The following is a 24,285-nucleotide window of genomic DNA, read 5'->3' on the forward strand; positions in this document are numbered from 1 at the left end:
AATTTTAAGGTTCAGAAGATTTCACCACACTATATATGCAAACAATAGAATATATAGTTGATTGGAATTACAACTACTGAATACTAAGTTTTTAGCAAATTGTAGTTGCTAGAGTGATTTAACAATGTTAATTATTGTTTCTCTAAATAATCCCCTAAAATGATCAGTAAATGTAAGTATCAATTCATAAATGAATGTCTAATGTAAATTGGGGGTTGATATGTATATGTTATGACCATTATATCAGGATATGAAGACCTTTAGGCATGTTAAGTATATCCACTATCATGAAAGGTTAGATAATGAGCATGAAAAAACCATGACAGAAGATAGAGAGACACATCAAGTAATTGGAGCTTTCAAAAGTTTCTCTAGCATTACACAAAACCCTTCACTTCCATGTTTACCTGGTGAAAAACTTCATTTAAGTATAACTCACCAAGTAAAGAACTACTCCCTTCTCAAGCATCTACTAGGTCACAGTTTCACAAAAAACCTACGCTTTCATGATCACTTTATTTCAACTAGACAGTAGTACATCAGACTTTAATGAATTGATCATCACCGGTGATCTCAATAGTTTGAAACGCCAATTGCATTTGGAAGCAAAACCTCCAATTGCAGTAGCATGGTTGATCAAAGACTTCATTTAACCAAAATTTAGCCAATCACTAAGCAGTTGTTTTGTCTCCTCACCAGTTATGACAATCATATCTTGACAGTGAAAATTGGATGAAGAGCAACTAACTAGCTGGTTCACTTCAACATATTCTGTAAAGGTAACCTTTCGTGGAATATTCGCTCCCTTGCCATGGTTGCCTGCAAGATTAAGCCAAGATGTGTCAAAAGATTATCATCATAGTTTCAACACTAAAAGTGTTCATTCCATTAAGGATCTCATCAGCTAGATGCATCTCGATAAGAAACTGTTTTCAAACACGCAACGAAACCGAAATGCCACAGATGTCTCTAAACATGGTACTGGGTCCATCAAGACTGAATTTACATGGTTTGGAGTTTATAGTTTAGTGTTTCTTACGGTCTAGTAAAAAGTATAATACATGCAGGTTTCAACAATTCATACATGACAGTGAAGAACATACCTGATTTTGCCAATTTGTGAAGATTGTTATCAGTGAAAGGAGGATCGTCTGCGTTGTAGACCCACACACTATACCAATCCAAAGGCCTTTACCTCCTATGTGCAATAGGAAACCCAGAACAACAGCGATGGGAATACCAAACAAATAGAATGATCCGAGGTTCACATAAGCACCTAGATGCTGCCATCCGCATCCTCTAGCAATGCCTGCAATGTCAAATCATAGCCAAATAGTCGTAAGAATGAAAAACATTTATTTAAGCGAAAAGAGGAACAACAAGCAACAATTTCCTTGTTGAAGAATGTGGTTTTTCCTGCTTTTTCTTTAAACTTATTTCTGGATGTTATATATTCCTTTTCAAATTGTGTTGATTCATGTCATCTTGTTCAAAGAGATTATTTCTTGGCGTCGTTATGTTCTTGAGGTACAACCGACAAGGGAAAATTCAAGAAACTAAGGTCCCTCTTCAAAGTAGATTACCTCAGTGCGGACATACATGTTTGATAAACAAGTTTGTTTCAAATTCGAGTGTTGCAAGTCATGTGCAGTGGTGCTCTTTGTATGAAGATATATGTGCAGTGCCATGGCTTACTGTGTAGCAGTGTACAATACCAAGACCCTAGGTGCACTGGGTTTGCTGGGATATATCTAGCTGGTGGATGTTAGGTTGCATGTCCTACAAGGAGGTGAATTTCCTCTATTTGTGTTCTAGCAAGCAGATGAAGCTGATCGTCAAGGTGGAAAAATACCAAGATTGAGACTGTTGTAATTTTGGTGTGTATAAAATTGTTATTAGTTTCTTGATGTGGTAAGGATACAAACAGATATGATTGAGTTTGATCCTAGTAAGACATAGTTCGACTGTTTTTCTATGCGCAAGTCTCTTACTTCAAACAAGAGGTTGGCTCCATATGAAGGGTTTTAATCTAGCATTGAAAAATATGCAACACCATGGTGGTGGACATAACCATAGGGCATTAGTGCTCGAAGATAAATGTCAAATGGTTTTGGACATAACCATAAGGCATTTCTGGATTTAGAAAAAGAGTGTCTACAGAGGTTTTGGGATAAATGTCAAATAGTTTTCTTGTTGTACTTGTTCCTTCAGAAGTGAAGAATGGAGGTGCTTTTTGGTCCATAGAGGTAGGCATGGTTTCCTCAGATCATCTAAAATCCGTATGTCCATTTGTGTTGATTTTTTATCTTTCTTGCTTTTCATTGAATGTGAATGACAGGGATCTCTGTTTTGCTTCCATGGCACTACATCAGATTCCCAACTTAATGTTATTTAGATTTTAGGCAACCGTAATAGTTGTAGCTCACTCCGTTAGGGGGAGCGCCGCAAATAAGCAACTCCATCCATATGAGTACCAACGATTGGAGAACAAGAATCTATATAAATGAAAACAGAATACCATATGATGATTCTAATAATGGAACAGTTAGTGGAATGCAAACATATCTCAAGAACTATGGCTCCATAATAAAAGAAAGACATGAAAGCACAGATAACGAGAGAATAGATAACCTGAGAGGACCCCCTGTAAGCTGTCAAAGACTACCGAAAAGCAGACCAGCGGAACCATATCAGTAACATAATTCATGACCTCCTCCTCGTTGCTATAAGCATAACCCAAGATCCGGCGCATGGCGAAGAGAGTCCCGCTCACAAGAACAGCCTCAGAAATAGCAAGAAACATTGCAACACGTACTACTAACTGAGCACCCTTTGGGTTCCAAGCACCTAATTCGTTCGAGACTCGAGTACTATTGACAAATAAGAAAAACATATTTAAAATATGATTAAGTGACAAGATATTTTACAAGTACATTTTTTTATTGTATGGGTTTCAGGAGTACCTTGCAGCACAACCAAGACCATATGGAAAGCAATAGAGCAATGTGATGCTATTGAGGCTGTTCAGAAATGCAAAAGCACATCAATACAACGATTACATACCAAATGAATAATTAAGTTGTTAATTTCACATACCAAATGGAGAGGACTGATGTTTCGAGCTGCGGATTTGGCAAGAGCCCAGAGAGCAAGATAAGCAGCTCAAAAGACCACCATTCAAGACTGCAATAAATGTTAGTTGAACCATAATTCTCAAAAGTCCATACAAGGAACAAGAAAATATAATACTATGACAGTCAAGACAATAATTACCATATCATTAATGCTGATGGCAGTGCTAGCCGCAAGAATTCATTAACGCCTCTAAATGCTTCCTTTGAAATTGGTGCACGAGTAGCTCTGCAGGAAGCTGAATACCTTATGTACATCCCCAACATAAATACATTCAGCCAATATGATATACTTATAGAAAGAGCAGCCCCAACATTTCGTAAGCCTGACTTGAACACCAAGACCCAACATAGAGGGATATGAAGGCACAGTGTCATCAGAGAGCTTAAGAGCATTGGAAGAATTAAGCTTTGAGAGAGAAGGAACTTCATTAGAGGCTGAGCAATGGCATAAGCAAACAATCCAGGCATCATCCACACAGCATATTTTCCAGCTTCTTGGGATATTAAGGGGTCTTGACCGATTAATTGAAGAAGCTTTCCCATCGAGGCCCATACAAGCGAGATAGGAAGGCAGACCACTAAAAGAGAGAATATGGCTCTATACGTGTGGATACCTAGCATATGGTACTGTTCCGCTCCATAGGCTTGTCCACATAGAGTTTCTAGACCACTTGCCATCCCTAACTGTAGATTAATTAAATAGTAAGCCAATGATTAGTAGGTTAGTATGAAAAAACAGAACAACATAAAATGCAAGCTTAAAAGAATAAATCAAGCATTGAACAGATACAAAGTAACAGAAATGTATGTTTCATCTTTCAAACTTGAAAATCTCTTCACTACCTGTTATACTAAACTGTCAAAATGAATAACAAAATGAATAACAAAGACTACAATCAAATTTGAAAAAATAACATTGGTGGCAACAACAAAAAAAGTCAAAAGCAAGCAGCAATTTGTGGTAGATCGGATAATTTAAGAAGTGTCAGGATCCACTATATGAAGAATCATGAAAAATCCTTAAAAAATTACATGGATCTTGGCGATCATAGTCTGTACCATGGTATGCAATACCGAATGGTACCGCCCGGTACGAGCGGTATATACCGGTCCGACGGCATACCAGTACGCGGACCGCCCGGTACCGAACGGAACGTGCTACAGTGCTACAGTATTATACTGTAGCAGTGCTACAGTGCTACAATAAGAAAGAAAATATATAAAACTGTTTGGTATGCCATGGTGTACCGCTCGGTACGTCCTGGTGTACCCCTCAGTACGCCGGTACCGTACCGTACCGAGCCAACCTCGAAACACCGGTATGATACCTTGGTCTGTACCATACTGCGTTGTAAAATGTCCCATGTTTGGCTGTGAAATGTTAATCAACATCAACCCATCTTCAGTAACATACATGCCTTTAACATCTAGAAGTGATAAAAAAGGTGAATATTAGAAATTACACGCATGTGCACAAGAGTGATCCCTTAGATGAAGTGCAGCTTTACCTGTTGTAGTCCACTGTACTCGATTGAAGTTATTTTAACTCAAGTAAGATTGGTAAAACCAAAATTAACTGGATCAAATGAAATTTCAATTCAGTCCCATGATAAACATGCAGATTGTTCACTGTCATAGCATTGCTATCGCAAGTAATCAACCAAACTTGTTTAGAATTCGAAACAATATTATGGTCTAGAGCAGAATCGATAGGTAAGAGGACTCACCAGTATTGTTAAAATTATCACCTGTTGGATCTAAATCATTCAATCACCTACATAATTACATCCACCAAAATTTATCCATACCATGCCCACGCATACTAAGAGGTCGAGAATTAGTGCCAAAATATTGTTATTGATTCATCGCCGAAATGACCAAGGTTTCAGTCATGAAACCGACCAAGTTGTGTACATTTACCGTCTCTAAATCTTGCACTTGCAAAAGTCTCATGCATTGGGCCACCCTTTATACATACTAAGCTAAGACGTGGTAGATAGAAAGAGAGGTTCTCTGCTTGTCAAAAATCTAAAAAAGCAAAAGAATGAAAAAAAAAATTCCTTCCCTTCATCCTTTCCAAGGTCAGATGGAAGCAACATCAGCATTTTCTGTCTTCGTATATTTCTTTTTCAGTAATTCCAACTGATTATTTTTTTTTGCAAAAGCATAATACCTTTGTATATTATGTTCATCCATATAGATGTGTGTCATAATAGATTACTTTCAAACACTTTTAGCAAGATTCAAAACTAGGTATAGGTTAATTAGTTGTTGGTCAGATCTTGTCTAGAAATTCTCAAACACGATACCAGTTATTGTTACTAAATATATGCTCTAGTGTGATAGATATAAAGTTCCAGCAACAGAGGTGCATAATCTGAAACCAATTAGACTTCTTTCTCCTTGACGCTGCTCCATTTGAAATGAAGGAAAACAAAGATCAAGCCCTATCACATGGAAAAGCTTCCGACCAACATTATTCGGACCGAATCGATCGGTCCTCCGCTTTGCTCCGCGTTGGAGGTACAGTTATCCCAAAAGGTGAAACAAAGAAGACGAGAGAGGGATGGGGAGAGGAGGGACGGTGGACATACGAGGAGGCTGAAGCCGGTGACGCTGGTGAGGGAGGTGGCGATGGCGGCGCTGGCCAGGTCGAGCTTGCCGAGGTGACCCACCATCATGCTGGAGACCACCTGCACCAGGAACTGCGACATGGTCACCGCTACCATGGGTGCGGCGACGTAGCCCAGCCGCCGCGCCTCCTCCATGAGCTCTCTGCCGCCGTCACCCCATCCGAGCCTGCTCGCCCATCCCTTTCCTTCCCTTCCTCCACCGCTCTCCGTCGTCAACAGAGACTCTTCCATCTCTCAGCCGCCCTCATCCCGACGCATGAGGTCGTTATAGTACATTAGTCTGTTCTGCTGTTCCTGAGGATGTAGTTTAGCTGAAGTCCTCTTAAAATAATCTACATTTCGATAAGATGTCAGCCAAGCAAATCAAGACATAAATATAACTATGCATTTTGTTATACGTATTATTAGCTTTACATCAATAATTCGTTTTATTATTAAATATTCATATAATAGTTGTGATTTCGCTGTTAGCTGCATAATAAATCAGTTATATTATGCATTAATTCTTGAATCCAACTCAAACACTTATTTTCTATGTTCATAATTCCAAATTTATGTTGGCTTAAGCTATATATATATATATATATATATATATATATATATATATATATATATATATATATATATATATATATATATATATATATATATATATATATATATATTTATATTTATGTTGACAAAAAAAATTTATATAAAATCTTAGATATCTTGTATTAATTATTCAATACGATAGAAAGTTCGATTAAGATATTATTTATATAGTAAAAATATAATAACTAAGATATTATTCATGTATGATCATTAATTATTTTTATATTAAAAATTATAAAAATAATTATAAAATAAATAATATTTTATGAATTATGAGTGTTGATAGTTATATATATATATATATATATATATATATATATATATATATATTATTAAGGTGAGAATGTTAAGATAGATATATGGAGTTACTATAAATGATAAAAAAATTATTCATGAAAAATTGAGTATCACATAAAATGAGAAAAATTTAAGTATCATATAAAATGAGAAAAAAATATTTAAGATGATACGAGGATATGATGAAAATACATCTGCATGTGATAGTAGAACATAAAAATATGTGAGTATAAACTATAAATAAAATTTTAAGTATACTGAACTTAATTTAATATATGATTTTTATAGATCTCAATATCGACGAAGAATGCATGTAACTGATCCAAAATAATTAGGACATATGATTTTATTATTATTGATATATATTTATATTTATAACATACCATCAACATAGTATAATTATCCATATACATGGAAAATATTTGACTCAGTTGCCATGAAAGCTACATGTAGTCGTTTAGTGGTTGGAAAAGTGGAATTATGTGAATCTGCCAAAGCGTTTCTATGATATGGCGACATGCTTATCTTGTCCTCTTTATAGTACATAACTATGTCAGTCCCTTTCTTACTTCTTTACAAAATCTCATACGTTTGATCGATGTTTTAACCTTTTTCGATCAAATAGTTTTTGAGAATTATAAATTCATCGACACTTAACCATTGGAAGTTTAATTTCTATGGTAACACACTGATAAGATAGGGTTTTAATTTTAATTGAAAGTCACATCATGCATGATCAAATTATGCGTGAATTTTACAGAGCTCACCAGCCATCTGATCTCATAAAGCCAAACAGAGGAAGACTTCGAACAGGTACTTACCGCCGCCGGGTTTGACCATCGTACGCGACTACGTGGCGTACACGGAAACGGGTGTCTTTTGGGCTTCCGTGACTCGCCGTCGACAGCGTTCCATTGTACTCGACTTGATTCACCCTCACATTCTACATGGATCGATGGTTGGGATGCAAGCATCGGTGCCGACGCATCCGTAGCCGTCCAAATCCAATAAAGAAAATGAAGAAGGAAAAGATTTCTCGTCTATGACTTTCGACAGTGTTCATGAACCTTGACGTCGTGGTCGAGGTGTCAACATAGATGCTCGAGTGATGGTGACGAGCATTAGGTTGGATTAAGTTTGAGCCTCATCTTTCGAGTAGAGTCTTCTCTCTTGACGAATGATTTATTTCTTCATCGTCGGATTCTTGCACACAAGTCGAGATCGGTGATGACTAAACAAAAATAAAATCGTTCGATAAAAACTCTTAAGATATTTTCGGTAGTCACACACATGATCGAGAGATTCACTTCCATGGCGAGCTGATATTTTATTCCTATTTATACTGACACGATGCGTTTTATCGTTAGTCAACAGTGGGTGATCGAGAGCCACGTGCTAGCGAGATTCGTAGTACACGTGGCAGCCTAGCAAGGTGTGTATGGGCTAGCTTGGGTTGGGACGGTGAACGCGATGAAACGGCCTGCTTCCCTTTCCTTGGGGTTCGGCCCAAAACAGAAGCAAAGCCGACGAGCTCTATTTCCTCCGCCGACAGACCCGGCGCCTAACCACAGGGCTCTGTTGCTCCTCTTTGTCTCCCCTTCGCGTGCGATGATAAAGAGGCGTTTCTACAGGCAAGAACGCGGCGACGGGGGCGCCGCCTCCTCCGATTCATCCTCCTCTTCTGATTCCGACGAAGAATTAGAAGCACAGGAAGAAGATGCGGAGGCCACTGGGGGATCGAAGGACCACGACGACGATGAAGAAGAAGAAGAAGAAGAAGCAAGGGAGGAGCGGCAGGAGCATCCGCGTAACTCGCCTTCTTCTGGTTCGAATCTTGTCCCTTGCCCATCTTGTAACCTTTATCCCTTGAAGTAGGGTTTGGAGCTCGCCCGTATTTTGCGAGCTTCGAGATCGTTGCATTTTTGTTTTTGCGAATGTATTGTGCTTCTAGTGGATGCAACCTTTGTTCTGTCGTGTCCGGAGATGACGATGTTAATGTGATATCCAACATTTTGTATACGATGCTCCATTGTAGATTTCTTGGAACTCATTTTAACCTGTTTATTCTGGTTATTTACCTTGTGATTTCTTTGGCTTTTTGCAATTGAACCTCTGTCCTTTGAAGATCTTGAGCGGTGGCCGATTTAGGGTTTTGTCATTAATTAATGTTTTCTGTACTCCTTTTGGTTTTTCTACTAAAATCTTTCTGCTTGTATAACAATTCTACCTTTTGTTATTGTGATTAGCTACTGCTTTTACTTATTTGGAATAATGACTACAAATATGGCTCACTCTTGTATGTTCTTTTGTCTACCCTGGGTGTTTGTACAGGTTCTGGATATGAAAGCGAAGAAAGCTCTGGGAATGTGGTAGAAGGAGATTCTTCAGGTATCATTTTATCTTACTTATGATTGCAAGTGTTCTTTTCTGGTGGTGTTCTATGGCTGTGGTGTGTGAATGCAGATCTATACCATACTGCACTATTCTAAATTTTCATTCGTTTTTTTGTTTGTTTGTTGGGATTATTGAATATAACACTTGATTGGTCTTTGAAAAATCACTTCCATTTACATCTTTTCTGTTGGCAAATTACATCCCTGGGAATCAAGTATCATGACCTTGATTAGGAGAGTACGTGATAATGGGGAAAACAACATCTATGTAAATGGGAAAATTAGCTTCCCTGCCGCTAGCAATATAAAGGGTGAGTTTCAGGGGTAAACAAACACTTACAATGACTGGTGTCCATCTATATCTTTCTAAATGCATATTCCAAAAGTTAGGCTTTAGGGACGTCATTTATTTTCCTTCAGTTATCAGTGACCAAGTAACACAAGGTGTCACACCAACATGTCGCACTGCACCAGAAGAATTGTGAGGTTGTCAATGACTGCTTCTCTTTTCAGTTATAGGTCTTGAACATTCCTTTTTTGCTTTTGGTTTCTGAGACCACCTTTCTCCTGATTTACTAGGTGAAATGGTAGATGACGACGATAAGGTATCTCCATTGCCTGGTTTTTGGTGAGAATGGGCCATAGATGTTCATGTCACATCATGTGAAGGGCCATGGGTGAGGGTTATTCATGGGCATCAGTCCGGTGGCCAGCAGGTGCTGGAAGTTGGCCTGGTGTTGGCAATAGTAGAAAAGTTGTATTATGTACTCAACATCACCCTGCATATTCAGCTAATAGAATCCTTCCTAGAACTTTATATGCAAGGGCTTGCATTTGAGACGGTCGATATATGTCTTAGATCACCTCATAGAAGCTTCGGGTAAAGGCACTTAGGTTATTTCTGGTTGTTGGATCTCTTGTACAATGTCCCAGTCATCGAAGCAAATAGTGAGGTCCTATGTATGAGCTTCATGAATTTGTTTTGGTTGCCAGGGATGCTGCTTAACCACTAGGGTCCACCTAGCTTGATGCTCAGTCAGCAATGTTACCTTGCTGTTGTCAATAGATATCAACCAGTAGAAGTCTCAAAACAATTTTATTGATCCTGGCCAGATACTTGGCTATACAAGGATCTCGGTTCTCATATTCTTCTGGGACTTGATTGATGACCGTTGAGAGTTGTTGTGCACTTCAATATTTCAAATCTCAATTTCTTTGGCCGAGCATAGTTTGGTCAAAAAAGCTTTATGCGTGGTCAAGTTCTTAGAGGATTTGTAATTGACGTAAAGGGTGTTCACAAAGTTGTCTGCCTAAAAAGGGAAACATGATGTTCCTACAGATGGCAGGTAATATTATTACGTGGATTGTGGTGATTGTGGCTCTGCAAGAATGAGGATATTACATGGGACGCTAGATGCATCCTGAGAGAGAGCTACAATACTGCCTCCTTGAGGTCTCAGTTGCCTCTTCATTTATGGCCAATAACGATTGTTGCTTTGGATTGGTTGGTCCAGCTGAGCCTAAGGACCGCCAATAATGGTTGATTAATGGCCAAGCTAAGCCTAAGGACTGTGTCATTTTGTATGAGGCTAAGGCCAAATGCTTGGCATAGAAATCCTGGCCAAGGACAGGGTTAGCTATCACAGATGCCCCAAATTGATTTGTTTAGTGTGTGATAACTGTCTATATGCTTAGTGCTAGTTGTCTTGGCACTTGGCCTTGAAGGTCACATCAGTATTCTTTCTTGTTTTTCACTCCAGAAGATAAGTTTTGGGGTGAAAATTTCCCTTGTCTAGTTTATGGTTTACCCAAAGGGTCACCTTTCACGGTACAAGTTATATGGCGGGTAGTATCATTCGTATCTGAACGGTTTATCAGTTACCTTTTAGCGCCAATACTGCAGAAAGTAACACTAAAGTGCATGTCCACTTTGTCTTCATTCTTTATTTTAGTAGGGCATATAGTTGGACTATACTTCATGGTTAGGTGATATTGTTTGTTGTCATAATTGTAAAGACAAGTCTCAGCTATGCATACAGCCTATTCTTGAATAGCTAAGCAATTCAAAGCTGTTTGAAGTTCTAAAAATTGACATATTTTTGAACAAGCTATTCTTTTGTCTGCTGAAATTTTCTTGATTTGTTTTTGTTTTGACGAAATCTTCAGTGTTGTTGGTGGGATTTTTTTAAATAATGGTAATTCTTACTTGGTGATAAGATCTGAGCATGCATAGAACCTATTTTTGAATGTCTAATATACTTGGTGATAAGTGTTGAACTTTCCCAAGCATTCTTAATATACATTTCTATAACTAAGTTCCAGTCGAGAAATTTCATGTGTAGCAGGTGTATTACAAATCGAGTTAAACGCGCCATACACCTCTTCTTCACTTTAAATAATTTTGAGCAGAAATGAATTGTCAACTTATGTTGTTAATGTCTGTATGTATATAGATATATATATATATATATATATATATATCCCTGAACATACTAAATATTAGTTGCTGACTGCCTCTTCTGCGAAGATTCTGTGCACTCTAATTTTTTATCCTAGTTTTGAAGATGTGTAACTGCTTTTATCTGTGGTTAGGCTTGCTCACCAATGAGGAAAACGATGTCTCTGAAAATGTTGGTGGAAACCCTAAGGATAGTCAGCTAAATGCTGGAGTTAAAGCTAAAGATAGCATGAAGGTCAAAACTGGGAGCAGTTCTATTGATATGAATGATCCTATTCAAGCTGATTTTGCAAATTATATCTTGAAACACAAGTCAGTTTTTAAGTGCCGACTTTGCCCAAGAATTGTCTGCTTAAGTGAAGATACAGTGAAGACACACCTTAAGTCAAAGGTAAGCAAAGTAGAATATTTGTTAGGTGTTGTACAATTGTTCAGTTGAACTTCTTTCATTTTATGCTTAGGGACCTTAAATGTTGAGGCAAGTCATATGGTAGCAAAGTTTTATAGTTTATGTTAGTATCGGATGCTTCTATTGCAATGTTAAACTGTATTTTCAAATTCATTTAATAAAACAAACCTGTCACGCTTTTAGAAACAAACTTGTTTGGATCATGTTTAATATCTTTTTCGGTATATTTTGCATTCGATCTTCTCCTTGTTTGTAGAGGCATGCTCGTTCAAGGAAACTGTTAGGAGAGGGGAGGCTCAGGCTGATGCTTAATAGTGATGGTGAGATCGAAGAAGACCAAGAAACACACTCAGAAAGGCATGCACGAACCATAGCTCTTGCAGAGGTAGTTGAATCTCCAGAAGACCTGTTTTTTGCTGTTTCAACCTTTGCTAGAATAGGACTTTTTCTATAAGGTCTATTTTGTCAGTTGATACAAGTCTCTCATCTGTCTTAAAATATCCAGGAGCTGAATGGTGCCAAAAAGAGGGATTCAAAGAGGGATTCAGGGCGCCAGCGACAGAGCCGCAGAAGGAAAATGGTAATGTTCTATTTTTATTTATTGCAGGAGTCTTTGATCGGTGCCATACAGACCAAATGCTCGAGAGGGACTGTGTTCAATGAATCAGGGCAATTTTGTTGAGTGCTTTGTTTTCGCGCATGTTTTGCAGAGGTTGCGGAACAAGGGGGAAACAGAAAAGCGAATGGATAAGCCAAAGAAACGAAGCAAAACTGAGGATTGAGGAATGTGGCAGACTCTTTGTTGCTGGAGAAGGTTCCTGCCATTTTCCAAGAAGTGAATGCACAGGAACCCAAAGGAATTTTTGTAGCTTATGTTTGTTAAACTTCCTTGAATTTTCCCCTGCTACTTTGCTTATCAAATATTTAGGGTTCAAGGCTTTCGGTTGGTTGGATTTGATACTTTCAGAGATGGCCATAAAAAGTAAATGAAAATTTCTCATCATTTGTTTTTCACGCAAATTAGCTAATATTGAGTTAGATCCTCGTCGACGCCTCGGCTACCTGCATTGTCATGTAATTTGATGGATTCTTGTCGGACATCAGAGAAATTAAGAATTTTGAATCCATGATAAGAATGTTATGACTTGGTTATAGATAACTTGCACTTTGTTTACTTTCACGAAGAAATTGCTGCATCGATGGTCTGATTTCTCTTCCTCAGTTTTTGATACTGAGGGTAGCATTATGAGCTCTGGAGATCCGATTATGATCCTTTCCCATCTCCAAATCTCAGTCGTTCATCTGATAGATTGATTCTTTTTGTCTTGATTTCTCTTTTCGACTACATCCATATGATTATTTCATCTTAAGCATCCATCTGGGGCAACCAAGGAGATTTGGGCGCGTATGGATGGGTGGTTAAGATGTAGGGAAGCGAGGAACGGACGGGTGAGATTTGAGGATGGGAAACCCCATTGGAGGAATCTTCTCAGTCCAACCATGTGTCAAATCCAAGATCGGTCTTCACAAAATCAAGAGCCCAAACCCGAACTGAGCGGCCCAATTTTGTCGGACTGCGATCCGCATTAGTTACACTTTGGTCAACCTCTTAAGGGTTCAACGTCACTCTCACGCCTGAACTCGTCTTGAGCCCTAGATCGGGGAAAGAGAAATAGCAAGAGCCGCCTCAGATTCTCTCCGCCGTCTCCTCTTCCATTGGCCAGCATGGCCTCCCGACGTCTCCTCTCTTCCCTCCTCCGCTCTTCGGCTCGCCGCTCCCCCGCCCCCAGATCCCCCGCCGCCGCCTGCTCCGCCCCACGGGCCCCCATGCGCCCTTCCCCTGCTGGTTTCCTCCTCTCCCGCGCCGTTGAGTACGCTACCTCCGCGGCCGCCCCACAGTCCACTCCACCCCCGAGCAAGGCCCCCGCCGGGCCCAGCGGCAAGATCACGGACGAGTTCACCGGTGCCGGCGCGATCGGGAAGGTCTGCCAGGTGATCGGCGCCGTCGTCGACGTCAGGTTCAACGAGGGCCTGCCGCCGATCCTGACGGCTCTGGAGGTGCTCGACAACCAGATCCGTCTGGTCCTCGAGGTGGCGCAGCATCTGGGGGAGAACATGGTGCGGACCATCGCCATGGACGGCACTGAGGGGCTCGTCCGTGGCCAGAGGGTTCTCAACACCGGATCTCCGATCACGGTTTGCCTTCTCCGCGATTATTATCTTTTTGATTGGAATTCTCCTATTCAATAGTAAAGAAAAAAAAAAAGTCTCTTTTGATGTTTCCACGACGTCTTCTCATGATCGAGAAATTTAATGGTAATGTTTAACATATGTTATTCTTTCTTCGCTAATAGTTCTTAGTTGAAGTTGGAAACTTATACTTAGATAATTTGGAAGGGGATGTTACAGTCAGAGCTGTAAATTGTAATCATGGTTGACTTTTTTTTGCTAGACTTTCTTGAACCTCTCTATTAATTGTTCTCAAGAGATTTTGGAATAAAAAAATTCGCTTGTAAAATGTGTACCAAAAAGATTTTGATTGTCGTTTGACAGAATACATATATGATTATTGACTTCTTGCAATTTTTTGTGTTTCATTAAATTTTTTAGGTTCCAGTCGGTAGGGCGACTCTTGGGCGCATCATGAACGTCATCGGGGAACCGATTGATGAGAAGGGTGACATAAGTAAGACTGTTATAGTTTGATTTGTGAATCTATAATATTTTTGGATTGTATCACTATTTTATATGATGCTTAATCCTCTCTTTTATAAACAGAAACCAATCACTTTCTTCCCATCCACCGTGAGGCGCCAGCATTTGTTGAACAGGCAACAGAACAGCAGATTCTTGTTACTGGAATTAAGGCACTTATATGCTTTTCTTCTCCATTTAGTTGTAGTGTTCAGTGCATTTTTTATTCGATTCAGGAGATGCCAAAATTCATTGTATATTCTTCTGAAATGAACAGGTTGTAGATCTTCTGGCACCTTATCAGAGGGGTGGGAAGATTGGGCTGTTTGGTGGTGCTGGTGTGGGAAAGACTGTACTCATCATGGAACTGATCAATAATGTTGCAAAGGCTCATGGTTAGACCTATTAAGATCTTACTCGTTTAAGTTTGTACATGTATTGTTTATTGGATTTTGTTAATTTTTGGTCTGCAGGTGGTTTTTCTGTGTTTGCTGGTGTGGGTGAACGTACTCGTGAGGGTAATGACTTGTACAGGGAAATGATTGAGAGTGGTGTCATCAAGCTTGGAGACAAACAGGTACATGCTTGAGGGTTTCTTTTATGTCTTTTTATGTAAATTTTATTTCACAATCTTTTTCTGCCCTTACTCAAGTTACTCAAGCATGTAGTTTTTGATCAATGGCTTGCACTTCAGGGTGAGAGCAAATGTGCTCTTGTTTATGGTCAAATGAATGAGCCCCCTGGTGCCCGTGCACGTGTTGGGTTGACTGGCCTAACAGTTGCTGAACACTTTCGAGATGCTGAAGGACAAGATGTGCTTCTCTTTATTGATAACATTTTTCGGTTCACCCAAGTAAGCTTGTGGGAAAATCAATTCAGCATTGTATTTCCTTGCAATATAACTGTTTGTTAGCTGAATAGTTTTCTCATATATGGTAAATTACTCAGGCAAACTCGGAAGTGTCTGCCTTACTTGGTCGTATTCCATCTGCTGTTGGTTATCAACCAACTCTTGCTACTGATCTTGGAGGACTGCAAGAGCGTATTACAACAACAAAGAAGGGTTCCATCACCTCTGTGCAAGCTATCTATGTGCCTGCTGATGATTTGACAGATCCTGCACCTGCAACTACTTTTGCTCATCTTGATGCTACAACTGTGTTGTCACGACAGGTTTGTGTACAAAGTTGTCTCCTATTATTTATTTGTTGGTTTTATTTATGACATTGATAAAACTAAATGTGATTCTCTCAACCTTTGTTTGTTTTTCACTAGATTTCCGAGCTCGGTATATATCCTGCCGTTGACCCTCTTGATTCCACGTCAAGAATGCTTTCTCCACATGTGCTAGGGGAGGAACACTACAACACTGCTCGTGGTGTTCAGAAAGTTCTTCAAAATTATAAGAATCTTCAAGATATTATTGCAATTCTAGGAATGGATGAGCTCAGTGAAGATGATAAGTTGACTGTAGCTCGTGCTCGAAAGATCCAACGATTTTTGAGCCAGCCTTTCCATGTTGCCGAAGTTTTCACTGGTGCACCTGGAAAATATGTTGAATTGAAGGAGAGTGTTAACAGCTTTCAGGTCAGGAATATTCTTCGCCCACAATTTTACAGATTTAAGATATGATCTTATTTTATTACAATTATGTTGAATGATATTATATTATATATATGGTCTTTAAAGTTATAAAATGCACACACTGAATTGATCTACCCATTTTATTGTGCAATTTCTCATTAGGTGAGTACAAAACTGTGGAGTAAAAGAAGATGAATGGTGAAAGAGTAAAATTATAGATAACTTGTAGAACAATTTTAGATTTATGTGGGCTTTTGCTAGTTCACAATTTGTGGATTTAGACCGATTTGAAAATTATCATAATTTTTGTAATAATATCTAATCTAGATAGTGCTCTTTTGTTGCCTATGGTGTGTCGACTCAACAATTTGACCCACCGAACTAATCATCATATGACATGACATGGGTTCCAGCATATGGGATATGAATTTGATGGTTTTCTTGGTTGACTGACTGGTAGAGGAAGAAGAATGTTGAACAATAAGACATATAGAGGAGTAGCGGCAAGAGGATGTTATTGCCTTTTGTCGCCCTTTTGCTGTTGGATGAGAAGGAGGGGTGGGTGGGTGGTGGGGGGTTGGGGGCAGAGGAGGAGAGCTTAGCTCGTGGATACTTGTTCACTGAGCTGTTGCACATGAGGGTGGAGAGGCTGTAGGGGGGTCAAGTGATGACTTATGGGAGTTGGACTGAGATCACATGACTCTTGTATCAGGGGAATTGGACACTACAGAGATCTTTCTTAGACCCCAAGTTAAGACATCCAAATCTCAACTGTCTAATGAAGGAAATAGAGAGAGTAGTAGTAGAAAACAGATGTTATCAGAACTAGTTTAATATGCAATTAAACCTCTTCTTTGTTTCAGAAAGTTAGTCGTCAAGTTTGTGTAACAGGTTATCTAAAATAGTATTAGAACTGAAAATAAATTGTATGTTTCATTACTTGCGGAAGAATCATGATGCCTTCTTAAATATGTAATGGACCTATAGGGAGCTGATGCTTCAATCATATTGAACTTAGTTCATACAAGTCACCCTCAATTTATATGCAAAAGGTGCGGTGCTTCTGATTATAAAATGCAGCACATGGTTGCCAGTTTTACTGTTGCGTATCTCTATCTAAAGTCGTGCTCTTTTTTGTCGCTCTCTCTTTTTTTTTCTGGTTGGAATGGTTAATTTAGAATACACAAGTGATCTACAAGTTATAAGCGAAAAATGATTTAGATCATAAAATGTGGCTCATAATCTGGCAGTTCTACAGTCATAGATCTGTTTCTTTTTAAATATGGTGCTCTTCTATTTACAACCTCTAATTTTTTACTTCTGGTTGTGATGGTCAAATTTGATCTCTTGGACTTCCTTGATGTTATGGAAAACACACAAAACTGTAGAATTTGTGTATGCACCATAGATTGTTTGAGTTGTTTGTCATTAATGTGCATTTTGTATCATGATTCCCAGGGAGTTTTGGATGGAAAATATGATGACCTACCCGAGCAGTCATTTTACATGGTTGGAGGCATCGAGGAAGTCATTGCTAAAGCTGAGAAGATTGCAAAGGAGTCTGCCGCCTGATTCAAACTCATCTCCTGCTTTAATAACGAGAGGGATGATACCAATGCTACTTGCATCCAATTAAAGTTCCATTTTCTTACATCATTAGTTTCTCTGTTCATGATTTGTTACTGCTGACTGGGGTTGGTTTTGTAGAAGAGCTGGAATTCTCTGAGGATGTTTTTGGCCCAATAAGTTAATGTGTTGATCCCTGTCTTTCTTGCCTTAAGCTACATGCATTTCAACCTGTAGCCAAATTGTGTTCTTGGCTTTATTTTTTTCTTGCTTTCTTTTTCTTGACAGTGCGATCAATGTTTCTCTTTTCATGGAGGCATTATTTTTAATCGAGGAAGAGAGTTTTAAAAGGTAGAAAAAAAATTATATCATTGTTATTTTTAACTATCTTTCTTGTAAAAAATTAGATAAATGTATCACAAGATTGTCATTGAAATGATATATGTGAAAATTAACCTGGTTGAAATATTAATAAAAAAATCATATTATAATATAATATATTATCAAATCATATTAATGCCATAGATAAAGTTTATCAGATGAAGCATTCGATCCCCTTAATGTGATCAATAAAATATTGATGATAAAAGGTTCAATGTATCAGTAGAAAGACTGTGAATTTGAACGCCTTTATTGAGGGCTTAGGGCGAAACCGTAATAATATCGAACGGTCAGGGCTGATACCAAACACCGCTCCCTACAAGTACTTTGCCCCATTCTCGAACCCATATCGAGAAGCAGATCTTCCCCTATGAACCTTGCCGTCCATCTCATCGAAGGTGAGGGGAATACATTTCGTGGTTTAACTCGATCTTGTGTTCTTCCGATGGCGTTGTTCTCTGCAGTTTTCTTGTTTTCGGTGAGATTGGATCATTAACCAACTGCATCAATTCGCCATCGTCATCTGTTTGTTTGAGCCTCCTGAAGCTTGAATATGGATAAGATCGGTTGGCTAGACATGGATTTTTGTTCATATGTTCGGATCGGCATATTACCATTGCTTTATGTTTAGATATATGTTCTTGATTTATAGATATCTTAGGCCGGGGGTAATGGTATCTTATGTTTGGATACCTTTGGTGTGATGCGTGACGATCATATCTGTGGTGTCATTTCTTGTGTGTCTAATGGGCGCTATGGAAAACGGAGTTCAAACTAGCAATATCTTGATTCGTTGGTTTGATTTCATTAGCAGAACTTGATCTGTTGGATATATTTTTGTTGGTTAGTTTATTTGTGATTATAGTTGGTTTGATACTCATGTTGAGGGAAGAAGGCGTTGACATCTTCGTTAGCCCAATGTGGTCCTCACCCATATGTATGGGATTGTCTAAGTACCTCCGAGGTGAAAACATTGAGCTTTCGAGATGTCATCAGCATGAAAATCGAAGTCGGGAGAGATTTCTCGATCTAGTTTTTCTGATGCCCAAATTAGTAACCCGAAATATATGAATGTGAACGTAAGTGGTCGAAAAAGGTAAGCCCATTTTCATTATGTTGAAGACGAGCTTTTATACCTAATCGTAAAGGGATAAAATATTCCATGAAATATTTTACAGGAAGGTAGCCTCTAATTGTCTCTCCTTGGCCTCTTGTCGATGTGGGCGATAAAAAGAGAGGGGGGGGGCAGCCCATAACTGTCTATTTTGGACCCTTGCCCATGTGTAGATGGATGGAGGGTGACTCTCGTCTTCTCCTTCCACCTTGGACTCTACGTGGTAGTTACGTGCCGGATGACGATTAACTGATGGTATAATCTCTATCATTTGTCCTCCCCCGCAAGGTGTTAAAAGTGCAGCGTTTAGTTCATCCGGTATGTTAAACTTATACCTATTTGATCCATTGTCGACCTGATGATATGTTTAGTTCGTCCAGCACGTCTAGTCCATCGTGCTCCTCAAGTTCGTCTGGGATCGCCTTCCCCAACGTTGTTAGTGGTAATCTATTGTTGACCTGTCCCTCGTATCATCAAGGGATGCACATTGGTCTGACAGGGCAAGGTTTTTGGACTTCCATGCCTCAAGTGGGGGCTAGGGGTCGGACTTCCCGACCTCCTCGCCTCGAGCATGAAAGGGAGTACTCCGTTAGCTAATCTTCATCTGACATGTAACTGCCACATGATGTCCAGGGTGGAAGGAGAAGACGAAAGTCACCCTCCACTCGTCTACTCACATGAGCAAGGGTCTAAGGTAGGTGGTTACGAGCTGCCCCTCCCCGCTCCCAAATTGTTGCCCACATGAACAAGAGGCCAAGGGGAGGTTGTTAGAGGTTGTCTTCCTGTAAAATATTTCATGAAATATTTTGTCCCTTTATGATTAGGTATATAAGCTCATCTTCAACACAATGAAAGGGGGCTTATCTTTTTTTATCGCTCACGTCCGTACTCATACATCTCGAGTCACTAACTTGGGCATCGGAGAGACCAGATCAGGAAATCTCTTCCAACCTCGTTCTTCGTGTAGGTGGTATCTCGGGAGCTTGACATTTCCACTTCGAAGACATCTCGGACAACCATGCACATACGGGTCTGAACTACGTTGAGCTAACGAGGATAATGACTTCTTCCCTCAATAACTCTTATAGAAAGTAACTTTAACCTATCCATTTTTGACTTACCCAGTTGAATCATGGAGTCCTTTGAGGAAAAATGTCTGCTTGAAAAGTTGATCCACAATATGAATATTTGCTTTTAATATTTATCCTTTGAAAACAGAAAAAAGGAAAACAAAAATCATGCTAATTAGGTTAGCTTGTCGATTCCATACTATGGATTTGCGTTGAGCACCATATGCTCCTCATGGACATTTCTTTTGCTACATCTGTTCAAATGTTTTTTTTCTTTACTAATTGACTCTTAGTTGACTGTGACTTAGTAAGTTGAAAACGCTGAAGCGTCTTTAATGTCTGAGCAAGATTCTCTCTATTTGGGATCAGTCGGACTTGTGGAGAATATTCTCCTCCGACAAGAAAAAGAGACAGCCTCTATCAAGGAAGGTTTGGCTGCATGCATTACAGGCCTCCTCGGCATCCCACACCAACTCTGGGTTGCTACTTTATGCAGCCTCTTTTAATTGATGAGGCTTCTGTTGGTGTTTGCAAAGCAAAGGATAAGATTGTTGTTTCTGGTGCTTCCTTCCACTGAATAGGCTTAATATCTGTCTTTGCCAATGAAGCTGAAGAAGGAATCAGAGAGGAAAGTAGCTGCCTCCACCAAAGATGGATCCTCAAAGGCTACTGCTGCCAAGAAGAAGGTCGGTTGTGTCTCGGATGAGGATCGATCAACCTCTCCTATTGGCAGTCGAGATGGTGATGCCAGTGCTGCCGCTGATGATGACAACGATGATGTTCAATGGAGGCAGCTCAACAGTGTATCCAGGAACAGCTGAGATGGTTATGCTCTCAAACCAATGAGCCCACCCAGTAAAAGAGAACAGAAAAGGCAAGCAAAGGACTTTAACATCGGCAGTCTGAAGCATGATGAGAAAACTGGTACAGGCCAAAATGGTTCTCGAATCAGCAAGCATGACACATTGCTTGCAGAAATTAAGAGCAATCTGAGCAAGGTGTCCACTCCCAACCAGCTTCAGACTTTTTTGGGTTCTCTCACTGGGTCTCCACAGGGGGTTATGACCGTCCTCTTTGAAGCACTCTTTGAGGGAGCGGGGAAAGGCTTTGTTGCTGCTGCTGTGCAAGGTGAAGAGTCCCAAGCTACATCTGCTTCATGCTGTAGAAGGTGGATGCTGTGAAGGAAGTCACTCTCGTTCTTAAGGTACTTTACCACGGTGATGTTCTGACCAAAGAGACGATAATGAAGTGGTATGAGGAAGGTGCGCAAGAGCTCTCAGGTATTCACATATGTGAAGCCATTCGTGGATTGGCTTTATTACTACCATCGTAGCTCATAAGTAGCTCCGTTGGTATCTTAATGTTTCCGAATTCTGTGATTGTTGCTTGTAATAAAGCTTCCGAGTTGTGTGTTGAGTTTGTCTATTTGATACTTGATGTCCTTCCAGGCTCTGTGGTGTGTTGATCATAGCAATTTGTAGTGTTTCATTATTAATGATGCTCGAATTTTAATCTCAGGTCTTTGCAATCATATGATAAGATTTCAACTAACTAAGCTCCTTGGAATTATAGGTTTTGGGAGAATGGAGGAGCTTTGTGCTCTTCAAACTGCTATGTTTTCTGTATTCTGAAATGAATCAAAATTAATTCATTTCTCATTAAAATGATTTATGGAAATATGATTGAGGTTTCTATGAAGACCACAAAGACTTCTCAAAACATTTAGATGGAACTTCAAGTTCACCTTTCTTTCACACATTCTTCCTAAAGAATCACTTGAAAACAATAAATAAAGATGATATCTATCTTTGTAATTTTATTCCTCTGAACAAATCACATGAAATTAATTTTAACTTGAAAAGACCAAACATCATAGATCACAAATCCATTTACAATTAGGTTTACCAACAAAGAATTCTTTTTGCTTTCAACTTTGATTTTATAGTGATTACTCACCATCACAACCGCATATATTAATCTATGCATCCAATAGCCATTGAATCCCTAATTTACATTACAAAGACTATATAAGCCTAAGTTCTTAACATTCTCCCCCTTCTATCACTCAAAACACATGAAAAAAAGGCTTATATATATATATATATATATATATATATATATATATATATATATATATATATATATATATATATATATATATATATATATATATATTATCTGGAGCAAATGGGCTCCTCGGCGATGGTCTCCAGAGTTGGTCTCCTTGACCTGCACATGCTCAACCTATATCTGAACTCCCTCATCTCCGCCGCCTCCTCCAACGATGTCCGGGCGGCGTTCTGCTCCGACTCCGGAGGATAACCCTCCGCCACCTCCGTCGATACGTGGGTGGCATCCGGCAGGACCCTGGCGCCGCCGCCCAACTCCCGGCGGACCTCCTTCCGCGCTGCCATCAGCAGCGCCGCCATGTCGGCCGCGGCCACCACCGCGTTCACCCGCTTCATGGGGAACATGGCGTAGACGTGGCCCATCTCCAAGTCCTCGTCCGCCACGAGCGGCGCGAACCGCCGGCCGACGTGCATCGACCGCGAGTCCACGAGGAAGTGCCCCGGCGCGTCAAGCATGAGCTCCGCCGCGTTGGCCGGCCCGTCGATGCGCTGGACCCGGCCGCAGGGGAGGATCACCTTGACCGATCTCGCGTGGCCCCCTGCCGGCCCGGCGAGGGTGCAGGAGACGTAGTTTCCCATGGAAGCCTTGACCCGAAGTAGTCTCAGCGATCGCTGCGTGCTGTTGTTGGGATGGGAAGAATGAGTTGGTCGCTGGCTCTCGATGAGAGACGATGACGAAGGGTAGAGGGGGGAGTTTATAGGAACGGCAGATAAAAGCCGAGGAAGATTCCAGTCGGGTGGGCTGAGATGAGTTGCATGGTTAGCTGTCTCCGCGTTGAAGACGGGAAAGAGAGAACGAGACGGAGATAGAGAGAGAGAGAGTCGTTTACGTGGAAGTTTGAGAGAACGCAGAGAGCAACTTTAGTGCGTGTGGGTCACGCAGTCGAAGTTTCTGGTCATTGCCAGCAGAGAACGGTAAGTATTACAATATAATATAATATTATTACAAAAGATTAATAATATTATAATAATGTACTACAAGATAATAAAAAATAAAATGTATATAATCAAAAAGATAATTTGACAGCTGGAAATGAGTAATATATGGGAAATTTCTAACTCTTTGTGGATTTTAGAATGGATATTTTCCATTTTGTAGTCTACATCATAATTATCAATCACAAATATTATGTTGATTGATTAGGTTTTATGATAAAATATATATAAAGAAATTTGCTGATCACAACAACAAAAAGGAACGAAAGAGATGACTGTAATGGAAAGGAATAATCAGCAAAAAGAGAAAGAAAAATAATAGTAAAGATTAATAAAGAGAGGATGGAAATAATTCAATGTTCAAAGCAAGATCTGCCATACCGAAACATACCGCCTGTATCGGGCGGTACGTACCGGTCATTACCGGTACATGAACCGTCCGATATTGTTACAGTGCTACAGTACTATACTGTAGCACTGTTACAATATGAAAAAAAATATATAATTATCGATACAGGATGTATCATTCGGTACACCTCATACCATATCATACCGAGCCCGGATCGAAACTCCGGTACGATACGATATGACGGACCTTGGTTGAAAGAAGAAATTTTGATCATGTCAAATGGGATGAGTATTACCTGATCAAATGCTCAATATATCATAGCAGAGCTCTCTCTCTCTCTCTCGTGGTGTATTCAGAGAAGAATGACTTGTGAGGAAGTGACCCAAAGAAAACGAATACACAAAGGGAGTTGACTGTGGAAAACCATGGCCTTTAAATGCTAAGAAAAGTCACAGGAGATGATTAATGGGGAACAAAAGTCAGCGGGTACACACTTGACTTGCATTGGCCACGAATCACTTCATTGCTTTGGCTTGCACGGAAT

General features: G+C 39.8%; 4 protein-coding genes and 1 long non-coding RNA gene across 6 annotated transcripts; 3 read left to right on the top strand and 2 right to left on the bottom strand.

Annotated features, from left to right (window-relative positions):
- Positions 1 to 330: 330 nt before the first annotated feature.
- LOC135633729 (protein DETOXIFICATION 12-like) lies at positions 331 to 6,004 on the bottom strand. The gene is made up of 7 exons (XM_065143582.1): positions 5,729 to 6,004; positions 3,274 to 3,818; positions 3,097 to 3,183; positions 2,964 to 3,020; positions 2,632 to 2,870; positions 1,104 to 1,309; positions 331 to 819 (listed from the first exon to the last, which is right to left on the bottom strand). The coding sequence occupies exons 1-7, from the start codon at positions 5,996 to 5,998 to the stop codon at positions 757 to 759; spliced, it is 1,467 nt and encodes a 488-aa protein (XP_064999654.1). The 5' UTR covers positions 5,999 to 6,004; the 3' UTR covers positions 331 to 756.
- Positions 6,005 to 8,113: 2,109 nt separating this feature from the next.
- LOC135633733 (nuclear polyadenylated RNA-binding protein 3-like) lies at positions 8,114 to 12,932 on the top strand. The gene is made up of 6 exons (XM_065143591.1): positions 8,114 to 8,483; positions 8,990 to 9,046; positions 11,644 to 11,900; positions 12,175 to 12,303; positions 12,424 to 12,498; positions 12,629 to 12,932. The coding sequence occupies exons 1-6, from the start codon at positions 8,129 to 8,131 to the stop codon at positions 12,698 to 12,700; spliced, it is 945 nt and encodes a 314-aa protein (XP_064999663.1). The 5' UTR covers positions 8,114 to 8,128; the 3' UTR covers positions 12,701 to 12,932.
- Positions 12,933 to 13,534: 602 nt separating this feature from the next.
- LOC103979935 (ATP synthase subunit beta, mitochondrial) lies at positions 13,535 to 17,976 on the top strand. Its single transcript, XM_009396198.3, has 9 exons — positions 13,535 to 14,114; positions 14,529 to 14,604; positions 14,697 to 14,785; positions 14,890 to 15,007; positions 15,086 to 15,189; positions 15,307 to 15,465; positions 15,561 to 15,785; positions 15,888 to 16,199; positions 17,655 to 17,976. Exons 1-9 carry the CDS (start codon positions 13,644 to 13,646, stop codon positions 17,766 to 17,768), a joined length of 1,668 nt encoding a protein of 555 aa, XP_009394473.2. The 5' UTR covers positions 13,535 to 13,643; the 3' UTR covers positions 17,769 to 17,976.
- A 432-nt stretch (positions 17,977 to 18,408) lies between these two features.
- Positions 18,409 to 21,844, top strand: LOC103979934 (uncharacterized). Of its 2 annotated transcripts, none has more exons than XR_010495111.1 (2): positions 18,409 to 18,621; positions 20,936 to 21,844. It is a non-coding gene; the product is annotated as an uncharacterized LOC103979934 (long non-coding RNA). The 2 variants fall into 2 exon arrangements; XR_010495110.1 differs by having other exon boundaries at positions 18,409 to 18,541.
- Positions 21,845 to 22,227: 383 nt separating this feature from the next.
- On the bottom strand, positions 22,228 to 23,203 carry LOC135638225 (uncharacterized). Its single transcript, XM_065151248.1, has one exon. It carries the CDS (start codon positions 23,033 to 23,035, stop codon positions 22,502 to 22,504), a length of 534 nt encoding a protein of 177 aa, XP_065007320.1. The 5' UTR covers positions 23,036 to 23,203; the 3' UTR covers positions 22,228 to 22,501.
- Between the last annotated feature and the right edge of the window lie 1,082 nt (positions 23,204 to 24,285).

Source organism: Musa acuminata, chromosome BXJ1-3, assembly GCF_036884655.1.
Source record: "Musa acuminata AAA Group cultivar baxijiao chromosome BXJ1-3, Cavendish_Baxijiao_AAA, whole genome shotgun sequence".
NCBI classification, from domain to species: Eukaryota; Viridiplantae; Streptophyta; class Magnoliopsida; order Zingiberales; family Musaceae; genus Musa; species Musa acuminata.